This window comes from Quercus suber, unplaced genomic scaffold (genome assembly GCF_002906115.3).
Source record: "Quercus suber isolate HL8 unplaced genomic scaffold, Cork oak 2.0 scaffold_347, whole genome shotgun sequence".
In the NCBI taxonomy this organism is placed as follows: domain Eukaryota; kingdom Viridiplantae; phylum Streptophyta; class Magnoliopsida; order Fagales; family Fagaceae; genus Quercus; species Quercus suber.
Window position 1 is genome coordinate 580,833 of NW_027069799.1, and position 15,591 is coordinate 596,423.

Here is a 15,591-nt window from a genome sequence, read left to right on the forward strand (position 1 = left end):
TTTGGGCATCATTGATGCATTAGTTTTATTCTTCAAAATCCATTCTATTAATACCATCAATGCCAAATAACTTTCATTAATATTATGGTAAGTTATACTTCGTTGATGTTTGTTGTTTTTCCCATGTTCTTGAAAATAATGAATTTAATAATAATAAGTTACCTGAAAGGGTCTTTCGACAGTAATATCAAGAATTTTGAATAAAACTTTCTTGGTTGCGGCTACTCTTCCCATTAAACAAATGCAATACAGTCTTCTACTTGCACGGTACAATTTCGACAATTTTGTGTATATACTATGTATAACTCACTTGAGAATCCTATCTATTAAAAAAAAAAAACTCGCAGGAGAAAGACTCTTCAAAAGGAGAAAAATAGAAATATTTTAATAAATATATTATAAGTGTTTTGATCTTTTTCTAATAGTATATAAATCTTTTAACCCAACATGTGTATTACCAAAAATATATTTATTAAATTTTTTTTACAAGATTGTAAATGTTTTAATCCTTACCCTTCATGACTTAGTGGCATGTAATTTATGGAGTAATGTCTATTACACACTTCCTATTAGACACAAAATTGTATGTGCAATTTAAGTCACAGTTTCAATTTAAATGGTTGTAAACTAGAATCGTGACCATGGTTGTCAAAATCACGATCTGGATCGTAAGATCGCATGATTTTACGATTCACCTCACCAAAACGTTTAGGATCGCACTAGAATCGTAAAAATGGTAGGATCGTATAAGATTGTATGAGATCCTACCGATCCTACCAAAAACATAAATTTTTGGTTTTTTTTTTTTTTTGAATATATATATATATATATATATGACTTTTTATTTTTTTTATTTTATAAAATTATGTTAATCTAAGCAAATGTTTTCTAGTTTTTAGTTCACTTATAATCAAAATGAAGAAATGCTTCATCATTTCTAAATGACGAATTATCATTTCTAAATGACGAATTTGTTGTTGGCTTTGCTGTCTTTTAAGCTATAATGTTGTTAAATTTGTTTAATCAATATACTAATTTATGTTCTAATATTACTAAAAAAATTTGTATATAATTTTATCAGTTATGCTTGTATTTGTATATTGATTGATTGATTTTTTTTTTTAGAATGCTCTTTAATTGTTGCTAAGTGGTATAACTTGAATAGTTAAGTGTGAAATTGTATCTTGATGTCTTTTGCAACTCTAGTATACAAATATTTAATGTCTACATAAATGATGAAATGAACGATGATGATTAGAAATTTAGGACAGTGGTTATAAGAACCTTAGAATGGGAATAATTAAATGTTTACTTCACCTTAATATTCATCTTACTTTTGGATTTTATATTGTAGTTAGCTAGTTTCCATTTGCTAACTTATTTTAAATTTCAAATTTGAAACTTAGAACTTAGAAAATATTTTCCATATGTTTTGATAAATATTTTGGTATTTGGTTTCTAATTAAACGTTTTTTGAACTTTTTAGATACATTAGGTCAAAACTTAAATATATTTGTTTCGTTAGTATCGACTTAGCGATGTATGACATGCAAATTACATCATATGATGCAAATCTAAGCTTTTTTATGGATGAATTTATAATTTACGTGATTATTCAATATACAAAGTCATTATCAATGTGTTTTTTGCTTTAAATCTGAAAATATGTAGGATGTTACGATTCACGATCCGATCCTACGATCTACAATCCCACGATCTACAATCTCACCTACCTTCAACGATCCTACGTAGGATCCCGGTTTTGACAATCTTGATCATGACTTAAAGTCATGATTTCAGTTTAAAATACTATTAAACACAAATTTGTGTGCATTATTCATTTCCCTAATCAATGTACTTTTACCCAAAAGCTCAAGATAATCCATAATTGGCAATATCAAAAGCTCAAGATACTTGGCAATATGAAAAAACCCAAGATGATTACTACTTGGCAAACTAACATTTTAAAGCCCAAGACTATTACCGTTTGGCACACAATTATTTAGAAAGCCCAAGGCTAATAACGCTTGGCAAATATTATCATATTATTTCAAAAGCTCAAGAATATTAATACTTGACAAATCCTATTATTTTAAAATCCCAAAGCCAATAATACCTGGCAAATATTATCATATTATTTCAAAACCACAAGACTTATAATGCTTGGAAAATTCTATTATTTTAAGAGCCCAATTAAGATTAATAACACTTGGCAAATACTATGCTTTAAAAGCCTAAGACCAATGATTATTGGCAAACACAATAATCTAATGTAAATATTTTACTTAAAGACCAATGCTAATAATTCTTGGCAAATAAAATTATCTAGCAATTATATCAAAGCCCAGGAAGATTATAAACTCATGGCAATTTTTTATTTTTATACCATATTACAAACTCATGGAAGTTATCTTTAAAACCCATGGTTACTATTTATCTCATGCCACACTATTTATTTCTCTAATATTTAAGCTCATGAAAATTATATTTATCTTCAATACGTATGGCAATTATTTATCTTACAAACCCATGGCAATCATTTATAAAAGCCCATGGAAATTTATATTATTTCATCGTGATAATTATTTATCTTATGTTGTATTATTTATTTCACTAACCTTTGAAGCTCATGAACATTATCTCTATCAAAGCCCATGAAAAATATTATTTATAAAAGACCATGGAAATCATTATTTAAAAACCCATGGCAAATATTCATGGTAACCGAACTTATACACTATTTTTACTAACAATAAAAGTCCATTTAAATTACAAACCCACGGCAACCATGGCAATATTATTTATCTTATTTGAAGCCAAAAAAGAAAACATATATTATTTTTCTTATAGGCCCAAAGAACTACATCAAAGGTGCAAGCCCAAGTGAAAGACTCCCAAGACAAGACCCAACCCGAAAAGTTTAGTCCACATGACAAAACCCAGCAATAAACATCAGCAAAAGAGACCCACGATTGTAACTAGATCCTTCAATTCAGCTCTAATCAAATGCCATATATCACAAGCATCTATTTGCTCAATAATTCTCATATATCATGACACAACTATAACTGTTTTCATTTAAGGCACGACATTCAAGATCTCATTGACCACCAAGTCATTTATCCACCTTCATCAGCCAATCGTCCCAACTTCGATTAAGCTTCACTCCACAAGGCACCAGATCATCGTTGGGATTGCAAAACCATTGTTTAACTTGCAAGTTGTTTTCAGATTGCATGTTCCAATTCTAGTTAAGGATGTTTCTTTAAAATATGGAATTTCATGTTTCATCTTGTTTGTTTGTGTGCATATACATATAAAAAAAAAGTCCGAAGAAAAGAAAAAAAAATAGTAAGTACTTTATGGATTGAGAGGCATTTGGTTCGATGAAGGCACTACACAATACAAGTACTTTATGGATGTCATTGAAGCTATGGATGAGCTTAGTCGTGTAAATGGAAATAATGCTCAGGCATCAACCTAAAAAACATAGACACAAAATGCAAGGCCAAGCATGAGCTCAATTCCTACAAGTCGTGGCCGTGGTTGGCGTGTGTTAACCCGCCTTGTCGACCCCGAGACACCTCCATCAATCCACCCCACATTAGATATTGCTACCGAATTGAGTCTCTATAAGACTTAAAGATGCTATTTACTTTTTCTTTTTCTTTTTTCTTTTTTACTGAAGAGATCTATTTAACTAATATATTTACTAGTTTATAAATAAATAAATAAACTAATATATTTACTTTTCGCCCACAAAAAATTGACCAAAAGGACAAAAAAATTCAATTAAACTATATATGGCTTTGTTGTGATGAGAAGCCACTGTGAATGAGCGACTGAAAATACCGTTGGAAGAGAGATGCTGAGAAGAAAGCCTAGCAAGATCGAAGTCAAGATCGAAGACAAAGACGAACTCGAACAAGCCCGCAAACACACCGCCACCGCCACAACTTCCGCCAGCGACACCACCGCCACCGCTCTCCTCCACCACCTCGATCGCCGCAACAACAAAGACCCCTCTTCCGTCCAAAACCGCATCGGCCTCTCCTCCCAATAATAATGGAGGTCGAGGTCAAGCTGCGGCTTCCCGACGCCGTGGCCCACCGCCACGTCACCACACTCCTCTCCCCATTCCACGTCGCCACCCACCGCCAGGAGAACCACTTCTTCGACGGCTCCTCCGGCGAGCTCTCATCGCGCCGAGCCACCCTCCGTCTCCGATTCTCCGACACCGACCCTCTCTGCGTCGTCACTCTCAAGGCCAAAGCCGTCATCGTCGACGACAAACCCACGGCAACCATGGCAGTATTATTTATCTTATTTGAAGCCCAAAAAAAAAAATATATATATATATATATTATTTTTCTTATAGGCCCAAAGAACTACATCAAAGGTGCAAGCCCAAGTGAAAGACTCCCAAGACAAGACCCAACCCGAAAAGTTTAGTCCACATGACAAAACCCAGCAATAAACATCAGCAAAAGAGACCCACGATTGTAACTAAGATCCTTCAATTCAGCTCTAATCAAATGCCATATATCACAAGCATCTATTTGCTCAATAATTCTCATATATCATGACACAACTATAACTGTTTTCATTTAAGGCACGACATTCAAGATCTCATTGACCACCAAGTCATTTATCCACCTTCATCAGCCAATTGTCCCAACTTCGATTAAGCTTCACTCCACAAGGCACCAGATCATCGTTGGGATTGCAAAACCATTGTTTAACTTGCAAGTTGTTTTCAGATTGCATGTTCCAATTCTAGTTAACGATGTTTCTTTAAAATATGGAATTTCATGTTTCATCTTGTTTGTTTGTGTGCATATACATATAAAAAAAAGTCCGAAGAAAAGAAAAAAAAATAGTAAGTACTTTATGGATTGAGAGGATGAAGGCACTACACAATACAAGTACTTTATGGATGTCATTGAAGCTATGGATGAGCTTAGTCGTGTAAATGGAAATAATGCTCAGGCATCAACCTAAAAAACATAGACACAAAATGCTAGGCCAAGCATGAGCTCAATTCATACAAGTCGTGGCCGTGGTTGGCGTGTGTTAACCCGCCTTGTCGACCCCGAGACACCTCCAACCACCTCTCGTGTTGTTACTGACATTGAGTTACCTCTACCTCCATCAATCCACCCCACATTAGATATTGCTACCGAATTGAGTCTCTAAGACTTAGAGCATCTCTAGCAGATTAGCCAAATTTTTATACTGTTTGACTAATGAACAGTAACATTTAGCTTTTGCCTACTCACTTTTTCAAATACACTTCCAACAAATTCTCTATCACATTCTCTATCTCATTTAAATATTATTTTTTCATTCATTATTTATTATTTTTTTAACAATTACATAACTTCCAACATTTTTTTATACACCGCATCATTATTATAATAGAAAATATATATTTGAAGAATGAATAGTAACCCATCAGACTTGATGGGCTACTGTTCATTAGCAAAAAAAAAAAATCGCATTTGCCGAAGCTGCTGGAGCACGTTGGAGCATCTACAGTGTACGTTATTCTCCAAAATTTAGCTAACAGGGCCGGATGCCCAAGCCACCGGAGATGCTCTTAAAGATGCTATTTACTTTTTCTTTTTCTTTTTTCTTTTTTACTGAAGAGATCTATTTAACTAATATATTTACTAGTTTATAAATAAATAAATAAACTAATATATTTACTTTTCGCCCACAAAAAATTGAACAAAAGGACAAAGAAATTCAATTAAACTATATATGCCTTTGTTGTGATGAGAAGCCACTGTGAATGAGCGACTGAAAATACCGTTGGAAGAGAGATGCTGAGAAGAAAGCCTAGCAAGATCGAAGTTAAGATCGAAGACAAAGACGAACTCGAACAAGCCCGCAAACACACCGCCACCGCCAGCGACACCACCGCCACCGCTCTCCTCCACCACCTCGATCGCCGCAACAACAAAGACCCCTCTTCCGTCCAAAACCGCATCGGCCTCTCCTCCCAATAATAATGGAGGTCGAGGTCAAGCTGCGGCTTCCCGACGCCGTGGCCCACCGCCACGTCACCACACTCCTCTCCCCATTCCACGTCGCCACCCACCGCCAGGAGAACCACTTCTTCGACGGCTCCTCCGGCGAGCTCTCATCGCGCCCAGCCACCCTCCGTCTCCGATTCTCCGACACCGACCCTCTCTGCGTCGTCACTCTCAAGGCCAAAGCCGTCATCGTCGACGGCGTCAGCCGCGTCGAGGAGGACGAAGAACCGTTGGACCCGTCGATCGGAAGAGACTGCGTGGCCGAGCCGGAGAAGATTCTTTCGAGCGCGGCGGAGTCTAGGGTTTTGAGGAGGGCGAAGGAGGAGTTTGGGGCGCTAGGGTTTGTCGGGTTAGGAGGGTTTGGGAATGTGAGGGAAGTATATGAGTGGAAAGGTTTGAAATTGGAGGTGGATGAGACTGATTTCGGGTTTGGGACTCTGTATGAGATTGAATGCGAAAGTAGTGATCCTGAGGAGGCCAAGAAATTGATCGAAGAGTTTCTCAAAGACAATGGGATCGATTATTCTTACTCAGTCACCTCCAAGTTCGCGATTTTTCGCTCCGGGAACCTGCCAGGTGAGTGAATTTTTGTTTTGTTACTGTGTTTGTTTGAGTTTTGGATATGGGTTTTTTGTTGATAAAGTCTTTAGTTGGATATCTATTTGATTGCTAGGTTGATTTAGAATTGTTATGGTTTCAATGATTGGACTATATATGGATTTGAATTGGGATTGAGAACCAAATTTTTCAAGCCTGTCGGAGTGTGGAATTTTCGTGATAGTGTCTTGTATGTACCAAATCAACTCTCAACATAATATTTTGCATTTCTTTGATACCTTAAATCTAATTTTGTACATATATGATGAACTCATAGTTGACAGCATAGTCGACTGCAAAGGCAAAGTGGGGGAATGGTAATGGCAAGTGTGTATCTTATTTTCATAAGGCAAAACATGAGGTTCCCTTTTTAAATTCAAGCACCATGGTTGCATTGACTAGTGAAACACAATCAATGTTATCTTTTCCAAGGACAATTACAACTACAATTACAATTAAATTCAATGCAGGTGTGCGATTAAATTTAATTGGGGAACCTAATGTACTGCTCCTAAGGAACTGTACCTAAGTTTTGCCTATTTCATCTACCTTATGTTTGGCTGAAAGGCAAATAGGGCGAGAGGAGAAGGGATACTAAAATTAATGTTATAGCTGTTTTGCATGGCCTATCCTAGGCCTGGGTAAAGGATAGGGGTTGTGGTAGATTGATAGCAAGCCTACAACTTCTTTTTACATCTGATGAACATGGTAGCCAACTGCAATTAGGATTTAGGCTTAGTTGAGTTGAATGTGTCAAATTGACTAATGGTTGTTCCAACCTTGTCCTTCATGTAATCTTCATTTGCAACCTTGAACAACCTCTTGAATGTCATGATTAGCATCTTTGATGGTTGTAGTCTCTGATTTGGTTGTGATTTTATGGTTCGAAGTTCTTATTGTCTGTCTTGTGACCCATCATCCTTGCTCTTCTTATTGCTGAGCCCAGTTCTTCCACTTACTTTAACACAAGCTTCATTATAGCTGTTTTTGTCAATTGATCCTCAAATACAATTGTATTCCAATTCTAACGTTATTGACCAGGAATGAAATATGTATTTGAAAATACCAGCCTAGTCAACAATCCAATGTTATGAATATGAGGTGATACAGCCTCCTATAAAAATAACATTATGATTGCATTGAAGTTCAGTCACCTAGCTCATTTTCATGAATATGAACATGATGCATTCCTTACTCAAATGCCAATTCAAACTTTAGAGATTTGTTTGTTAATCCATTCTCATTCTAGAGCATGCATGAGCTCATCAAGAGTTAGGCAACAACTATTCAATGTTTACAATAATCATTTCACTTTTCTTTTTCTTTTTTCTATGCATAACCAAATCAATAATTCTTATCACTTTCTGGCCTTATTTTTGGTTATCAAGTTATCCCCTACAGAACCCTTTCCTTTGACGTACAACAAGGGTATCCTGACCTATGTCAGGATCCTTGGGTCCTGAACAACTTTTTTCATGTGAGCAACCTTCTGACACCAGAGTGATAGTGCTGTGACTAGATACCATGCTCCTTTTAAAATGTCCATCTTGACAAAGGAACTTATTTTATAACCCATATAAAATTCTATGCATATGTAGTCATTCAAATGGTAATTAGAAGAATTGTGGTATGTCTGCGAGTTTTGGGACTGTGCTTATGGGAAAGACAGTTCCAATTGGCTTGATATTAATGCCCCCCATCTCTGATTGATCTTTCACCCTATCAATTATGCTGTAGTTCTATTGACATAATACAAATAGTGGAAACTAGTTTTTCGATGACTGAGATTAAGATTTGCTATATTTATTAGAAATTTGATGCTCCTTAATCTAATTATGACTGCTATTCCCATCCACCTGTAAATCTCACCATTGAATGTCGAGCGACTTTATTGGGATTATTTATCCATTTACTGTGCATTTTGCAGGCTATCCCAGACAATGATTATCAGTGGACAGTGACTAGTGAGGTGAAGATGTCCGGGTGATGAAGCAAGGTTTAGAATTAGACTCATAAAGAGAATGATTCCCCTCAACCCCAAGCATCTTACTCCCAAATGTTGTGTCCCCCAGAATTGATTAGTCCTAAGTTTGTAATAAACCATTTTCTATCTTGTGGCACACTATTATTTGTACTTTTTCAGTTTTTCCTTGATGAACTACTCTTTTTTTGGATCCAAATGATAGGGTATCAGCATTCACGCCAATATATGATCATATAGATCGTGTCAGCATCTATGGGTTTAATAAAATGAAAATCTAGTACTACAAAAAAAAAATGCACAACTTCCCACATGGCTAGCTATGATTAGTGGAGACAAAAGCGATAGATCAATGTGAAAGTGACAAGTAGTCAGATACAATTTGCCGCATATGAGAGAGAGGCAAAAATTGTGAATTTGTTTGTGGTAGTAGAACTCAAATAAACTTTTCCACGTTGTTTGGGAGGCAATGTTAAAGTTTCATAAATGCATGAACAAAAAGAAAATACAGGAAGGTTACATGTAACTAGCAACTATCGAACATCATAATGCCCCTTGAAGTAGGGAAAAAGACTGCTGCATTCTTTCTTTGTAAAGTGTTTTACTTAAAATATTTTCAGGATTTTAGCATTTATAGTGTTTGTTTTGTTGTAAAATGTTAATCAAAATGAAAACATTTTCAATTGACCGCTACAATCCTTTGTAAAATTTTGTTAGTTTAGTTGACCTATGCTTGGAAAATTTTACGTCACATAAAACCTCTGAAAATATTTTGACTTGAAATGTTTTGACAATGAAACGAACGGACATAGAAAATAAAATACTAGACAACCAGCTCCAATAAGTTAATTATATAAGGGTTCTGGTTAATGTGTGTCTTTATGGCATACATTAAACTATCTATTTTTAGAAATATTTTCTCAAGAATTAAAAAGACTGTCAATACTTTTTTCAATTTCCAAAAAAAAAATTTCCAAAAATAAATGGCTTAATATATACCTTAAAGGTACACATTAGCAAAATTCTTATATAATCATAAGTTTCACTGAAGTTTTTGTAAAGTAGATGATTAATATATGCCTTAGGTCATATGTTAACTCAGCCAATTATATAATGATTCTTATTACCAAAGCATACAATGTAAATATACCGGCATGTTTATAGGTGTGGAATCAGACTCTGAGCAGAGACCTCGTATGAATAGTAAATGAATGGATGAATTTGTGGTACACAAAACGACTGGCATGGAAAGTCTGCATCTTGTCTGATTGTTTCCTGCAAATGTTCAGAAATGCTTTGAAGAAAGTTTGGAATTGACCGATATCTATATATCTTGTCCCTTACTGTAGGCCAAGACCAAACGTTTGGACTGACTATCTCCTAAAGTATTTGGCACATTCACTTAAAAATTAAAAATATATGTTTGAAAATATGTGTAGAAATATATGTGAGTAAAAAAATGTATAAAAATATGTGTAATATTTTTTAAAAACTGAAAATATGTGTTTGAGTATGTGTACTAAGCATGGGCTGCAGATTCAGGTTCATAACAACCCAGTAAAAAATGTAAGTCTCACCAAGCTAGCATGGTTAAGACTTCAGATGTTGCAATCAGAGTTTTAAGCTTTAAAAGAGACATGGTTAATTCCCTTCCTGCAACACCAAATACTTGCCTTGAAAATCATAAGGGTTGTTCAAGTGGTTTTTAAGCCTCATAATTTTCTATGAAATTTTGTAAACAAGTCTCATAGGCTTGGGACCACCTCTAAAAAATTCCTCCGTATAATTATGCGGTGTATATGAAACACAATGATTACAATTAATGCATATCTGAAGAATAGTAAAGGGTCCTAAGAGTCCTGTACATCCATGTCAAAAAAAAAAAATGTGTGTTTTTGAATAGATTATTCAATTAGAGTAAAACATCGACCATCAATGCAAAACCTTTGAAAAAGAGGCATCACATTTGTGCTCTCTAGAAGTTCTTTTTTTAAGTACAAAATTGGGTCAAATCTATTGCCTAATTCAAGATTTACAAATCATAATCATAGTTATCAAAATTGAATGAGTATTGAACTATCAAGAGAGTGATAGGACGATTTACTGATTCAACTATTGGATTATTAGTTCAATAGTTGGGTCACTAATGTCTTTTTACAAAGAAATATAAAAAACACGTCATCTTATTGTTAATCATAAATTGTTGTCCCCACAATTTTTCATCTAATGGCTAAAAAGCCCCATATATTTGATTTCCTACTATTCTTATTCTTTTCTTTTTCGATTTTATTATTTGAAATAATTTTCAACGCGACACCAAAAATCCTATTCCAATTATATATATATATATATATAATAAAAAAAAAGATAAATTATTAAAATTAAGACAATATTTAATTTAAACATGAATATGCAAGTATACCAAAGATTAAAATTTATAGAATATTATTGTTCAGTTTTTTTTTTTTTTTCAAATATAGAATTAATTTTTTATGTAAAAGAATGATTGTTATATGACTAACTATACTTGATGGATAAGTAGAAATATAAAAATTAATTGGATCCAAAATGAGGAAATCTGCCTAGAGAGAGTGATAGCTCCTAGTGATGAAAATGAGAGTGTCACTTGAGACCTTAAATAGTATTAGTCTATTAGATCATATTCACACGTACATGATCCTTATTTAGTATTGCGAAAATCCAAAATTTCACCATTTCCATTTACCTCCAAGTTTGAAATAAAGAGGATCCTGATCGGCTGATCCTAAGGAAGTAGGAGAGAAATTGTATCAATTTCCCCCTAGCTAGACCAGGATGTCTAAGCACCCCAAAATACGTAACTTTCTAACTTGAGCTGCGCCAACCTATCAAATGGATCCATTAAATTAATTTTGTTTTTGATAGGGAATCAAACTTGATCCATTCCTGCAAACGAACTCAATAGTAATATGGCATTCACTCATCCAGGATAGAAAGTTCACATCAAAATTCCAACTTCAATAGATAATTAGTTATATATGAATATCCATTAATTCCACAAGAACCCACGATGTACATAGTCCTATTACTATTACTATTACTAATAAGAATAGTAATGATAATAATTGGTACCTTAACAAAGACCTGAACAGAGGTCCATTTAGAACTAGACTGAAATCCTAACCTACTACGCAGACCGACAAGCTAAGTTTTCCCTCCCTACTCCAAACTCCTGACTCCAATGGGAAAGCAATAGGTTGAAATGTAATTCTCACTTTCTCTTTTTTGAAGGTGGCTGGGGAACCTCCTCGTCCTCATCATCCTCTTCGTCCTCCTCTTCGTCCTCCCCATCCTCATCGTCGTCTTCATCATCACCATCATCGTCGTCGTCATCCTCGTCATCACTTCCTCCGTCACCATTGGCCTCAGGATCATCCTCAGGATCTCCTTCATCCTCCCCTTCCTCACCAGAGAAGTCCTCATCACCAGCATCATCATCCTGATCATTAGCATCGTCATCATCATTGTCGTCGTCGTCATCATCATCCTCTGTTTCACTACCATCTTTGTTCTCCTGATCAGGACGTTGCCTTTTGTGAAGTTCTTCAAAAGGAAACCTGCCGAGAGAAGTAAAACCCACCAACTTAATTGAGTTTCTGCACGAAAACCCATCATGCAAGCATACGAGGCATGGAAGACTGAAGATCAATATTACCTTCCATCCATTGCAGTCAATTTTGGTGACACACTGATATCATTCAGCAGTGATCCAGTCTGAAAAAGGGCCTCGAGTAACGTTGGTCAGACAGCTTAAACAATGATGCATAAAAATACAAACAAGGAAATACCGCAACATCTCATCCATAGCATCCAGCAGATAACTTATCTAAAAAACAGGGGCTTTTGAATGTATTTTAAATGCAAAGCATCATCAAATATTTCCTCGTTGAATCAACTACCATTGCATTTACCAAAGTGTCTAGAAATTACGTTGTTGACAAAAATAGAGTGTGAGAGCAATTAGAAGACGGCCTTTTACAAACCAACATTTTCACATATCGTTTTACAATTTTTTGGTACATCCATATGCAGTTGACAGCAAGAAACCCCCAATTGGATATAATAGGATATAATGAAGAAGACGGCCTTTTTGGAAACAGGATAATAGAAGTGGATGCTCATTTGTTCTCTTGAAAGCAGGAATGGCATTATCAAATTTGTGATGCTTACCCAAAAGCAGATGCACAAATTTCCTTTATTGAGCCATAGAACTTAATGCAGGGCCCAATAAAAATTAGTTACGTAGTGACTCATATGAGTATCCACATGAACTTTTCATCACATGGCCTATTTAAGAGTTGTGTAATTAGTTCAAATGACTCTAATGAGTCATCCAAACATACAAATAAAATTTTCCCAATTTGGAAAAATCTCCTCAAACCCATTATGTGGCAATTCAAAAAAACATCTACGTGTATCAAATCACACAAATAATTAAATTATTTAAGCAAGTCACTCATAACTAGGTCACGTGACTAAAACTGCACGTGATAAGTTGTTTAAATTGCCATGAAGAGAGTTGGAGGAATTTTCCTCCAAGCTGGTTTAGAGGTAAACTCTTTCCGGAAAAAAATAAATAAACGTGGGTGGGGTGGTCATTTTAGCCATCCCATAAGAGTTTGGAGAAGATTCCTTCAGCCCAGTTTGAAGAGACACTCTAAGATCACAACTTTTGATTGTGTCCATTTGATATAGAAATGGTAACACCAAATCAAGGTGGCACTTGATATAAAGTAAACAAAGACAAGACGGCATACGTAGAAAGCATTAAAAAGCATCAACTGAGAAGGAATGTCGAAAATCAGGAAAGACAAGTGTTGATATATAAATAAAAGTACCCTATGCTTAACAAAACTGATACCAAAAAATAGTAGGGCCTATTGAGCAATAAGACGGGGAATTTGTAACCATCAGCATGCATTTTAAAAGCAGAATGGCTTAATTTTGGTTATTACAAGGAAAAGTTTTCATCCAAAAATAAAGTATTCTATGCTACTCTAAGCACTAATCAAAATCCAAAAAACAGTAGGGCCTATCAAGCAATAACACAAGGAATCTAAAACCATCTGCAAACATTTTAAAAGCAGAATGGTTTTTGGTTGCAAACAATATGGCATATAATTCTCCAATACAAGAAAAAGAAACCTAGCCTATAAAATGCAACGCTACATTTATGCAAAAAACAAACAAACAAACAAACACAGATTCTCAAAACCCCCATTCCCCCCACACCCTTTTGAGTAAAGGTTTCAGCCCACAGATAGTGCAGGCAGCCCCATTAAAGACAGAATAAAATAATTTAAAAGAATGTCAAACACAACCAGGGAAAAAACTAGAAGGTTCCCAACAAATTCTTGTTCAGTACTCTCAAGCACTAATTATGGATAAAAGAACATTCCAACAAAAGTAGCTCACGATTAAAGCAAACAAATTTGTTCCCACAAACACCCAATATACAAAGCTATGTCCAGATTTAACAAGAAGGGCATATTTTAATTCTGAAGCATCCCACATGAACTAAAACTACAAAGGGTTTTTGCTCAAAAAAAAAAAAGGAAAAACCTTAAGTATTACATCACAATAAAGGCATGAAATTTGACAAAAAAATATTCAGGAAACCACTATATCATAAACATAAAATATTCAGGAAACCTTAAAAGCAAACCAAAGGCATGAAATTCCAACTCCTATACAATAATATTCAATGTTAAGAAGAATATAGAGCATTATATCTAAAAAATAAAGGCTAAGGTTGAAAAGGCTATACCACCATGATAAGGCAAGCAAGAGACTTTCCAGCAGCAAGAACAGTCTCTACCACCATAGATTCCAAAACAGAGGAAACCCACATGTTATTCTCCACAGAGCTCAAACCCACCACCTCCATTGTCCCCAAAAACACTAAAAAAAATCAGAGAAAAAAATTGCACAAACAGGGAGTTTTAGTGTATGTGTTTGAGAGACAGAGATAGACAAATAGGCCTGAAAAGACTGAGAGAGAGACTGATTGGCTTCTGGGATTGCGGAGGGGAAGAGTCTTTTGGTTTGGTGCGGTTAGGGTAAACCCTAGGGTTTGGTCCGGTTAGGGTTTTTGCTAGTGATTTTTTTTGTTATTTCCAGCCCAAAATTCTCTGCTTCCACGAAAGGAAAATGATTTACTTGATTGGACGACTTTTGAGTAAGGAGGAGTGGAAGTAGCTAAAGTTGGTGTGCTAAAGTAAATGTTTTTTTTTTTTTTGGGAATTTGACCTTTAAGTAAGATCATTTTATCAGATTTTTTTGACTTGAGGCTTCGGATCTAGTGTTGGAAATCCATGCCATGACAAACCAAATGAAAATCGTGTGGTCCTAAGTCTAATATAGCTAAAATAAACCAATGATGGTCTTTGTATTTCAATTTTTAAATCAAACATATGACACTGAGATGATTGGTAGGGTCTAGCTATTTGAAGTAGGGTTTATAGTAGGGAATGATAGTCTTCTCTAAGACACTTGTCGTTTCAACTTTCCATACGATGGGACATGTCTGGGTTGAGTAAAGTTGAACAGTGAGTAGGTGAAGGGGCTATAAAGGCTTAGGTTATGCTATATGGTCAAATACTAGTGGGTTGCACCATTAACTAAATCGCTTTATAGATGAATAGAAGATGGCCCAACCGTTTACCGAAAAAAAAAAAAAAAAAAAAATGTCCCAACCCTTGTGTATGTTGGACAACAAAAGAAAAAAAAAAAAAAAAAAAATCATCTCCTTACTCTAACCATCAACGTTTCCATAAGTTTTTTTTTTTTTTTTTTAATTTTCCTTGTTTTTTAGACAAAGCATTCCCAAAAAGAATTCTAGCCTTTGTTTGTTTTTTGGTTGCATGGTTACTAACCTGTTTATGTTATGGTTAACTCAAGTTTGTTGAGGTTGGATTAGTCCCTTAACTTGGTCCC

At 35.1% G+C, this 15,591-nt stretch overlaps 2 protein-coding genes across 3 annotated transcripts; one reads left to right on the top strand and one right to left on the bottom strand.

The window, feature by feature from the left end:
• The first annotated feature begins 5,830 nt into the window (after window positions 1–5,830).
• LOC112040743 (triphosphate tunnel metalloenzyme 3) lies at window positions 5,831–8,841 on the top strand. Its single transcript, XM_024073636.2, has 2 exons — window positions 5,831–6,614; window positions 8,563–8,841. Exons 1-2 carry the CDS (start codon window positions 6,014–6,016, stop codon window positions 8,577–8,579), a joined length of 618 nt encoding a protein of 205 aa, XP_023929404.1. The 5' UTR covers window positions 5,831–6,013; the 3' UTR covers window positions 8,580–8,841.
• A 2,751-nt stretch (window positions 8,842–11,592) lies between these two features.
• On the bottom strand, window positions 11,593–14,872 carry LOC112040837 (uncharacterized). 2 transcript variants are annotated; one of them, XM_024073766.2, is made up of 3 exons: window positions 14,426–14,872; window positions 12,311–12,369; window positions 11,593–12,212 (listed from the first exon to the last, which is right to left on the bottom strand). In XM_024073766.2, exons 1-3 carry the CDS (start codon window positions 14,540–14,542, stop codon window positions 11,867–11,869), a joined length of 522 nt encoding a protein of 173 aa, XP_023929534.1. In that variant the 5' UTR covers window positions 14,543–14,872; the 3' UTR covers window positions 11,593–11,866. The 2 variants fall into 2 exon arrangements, with proteins under 2 accessions (XP_023929534.1, XP_023929533.1); XM_024073765.2 differs by having other exon boundaries at window positions 14,423–14,856.
• Window positions 14,873–15,591: the final 719 nt, after the last annotated feature.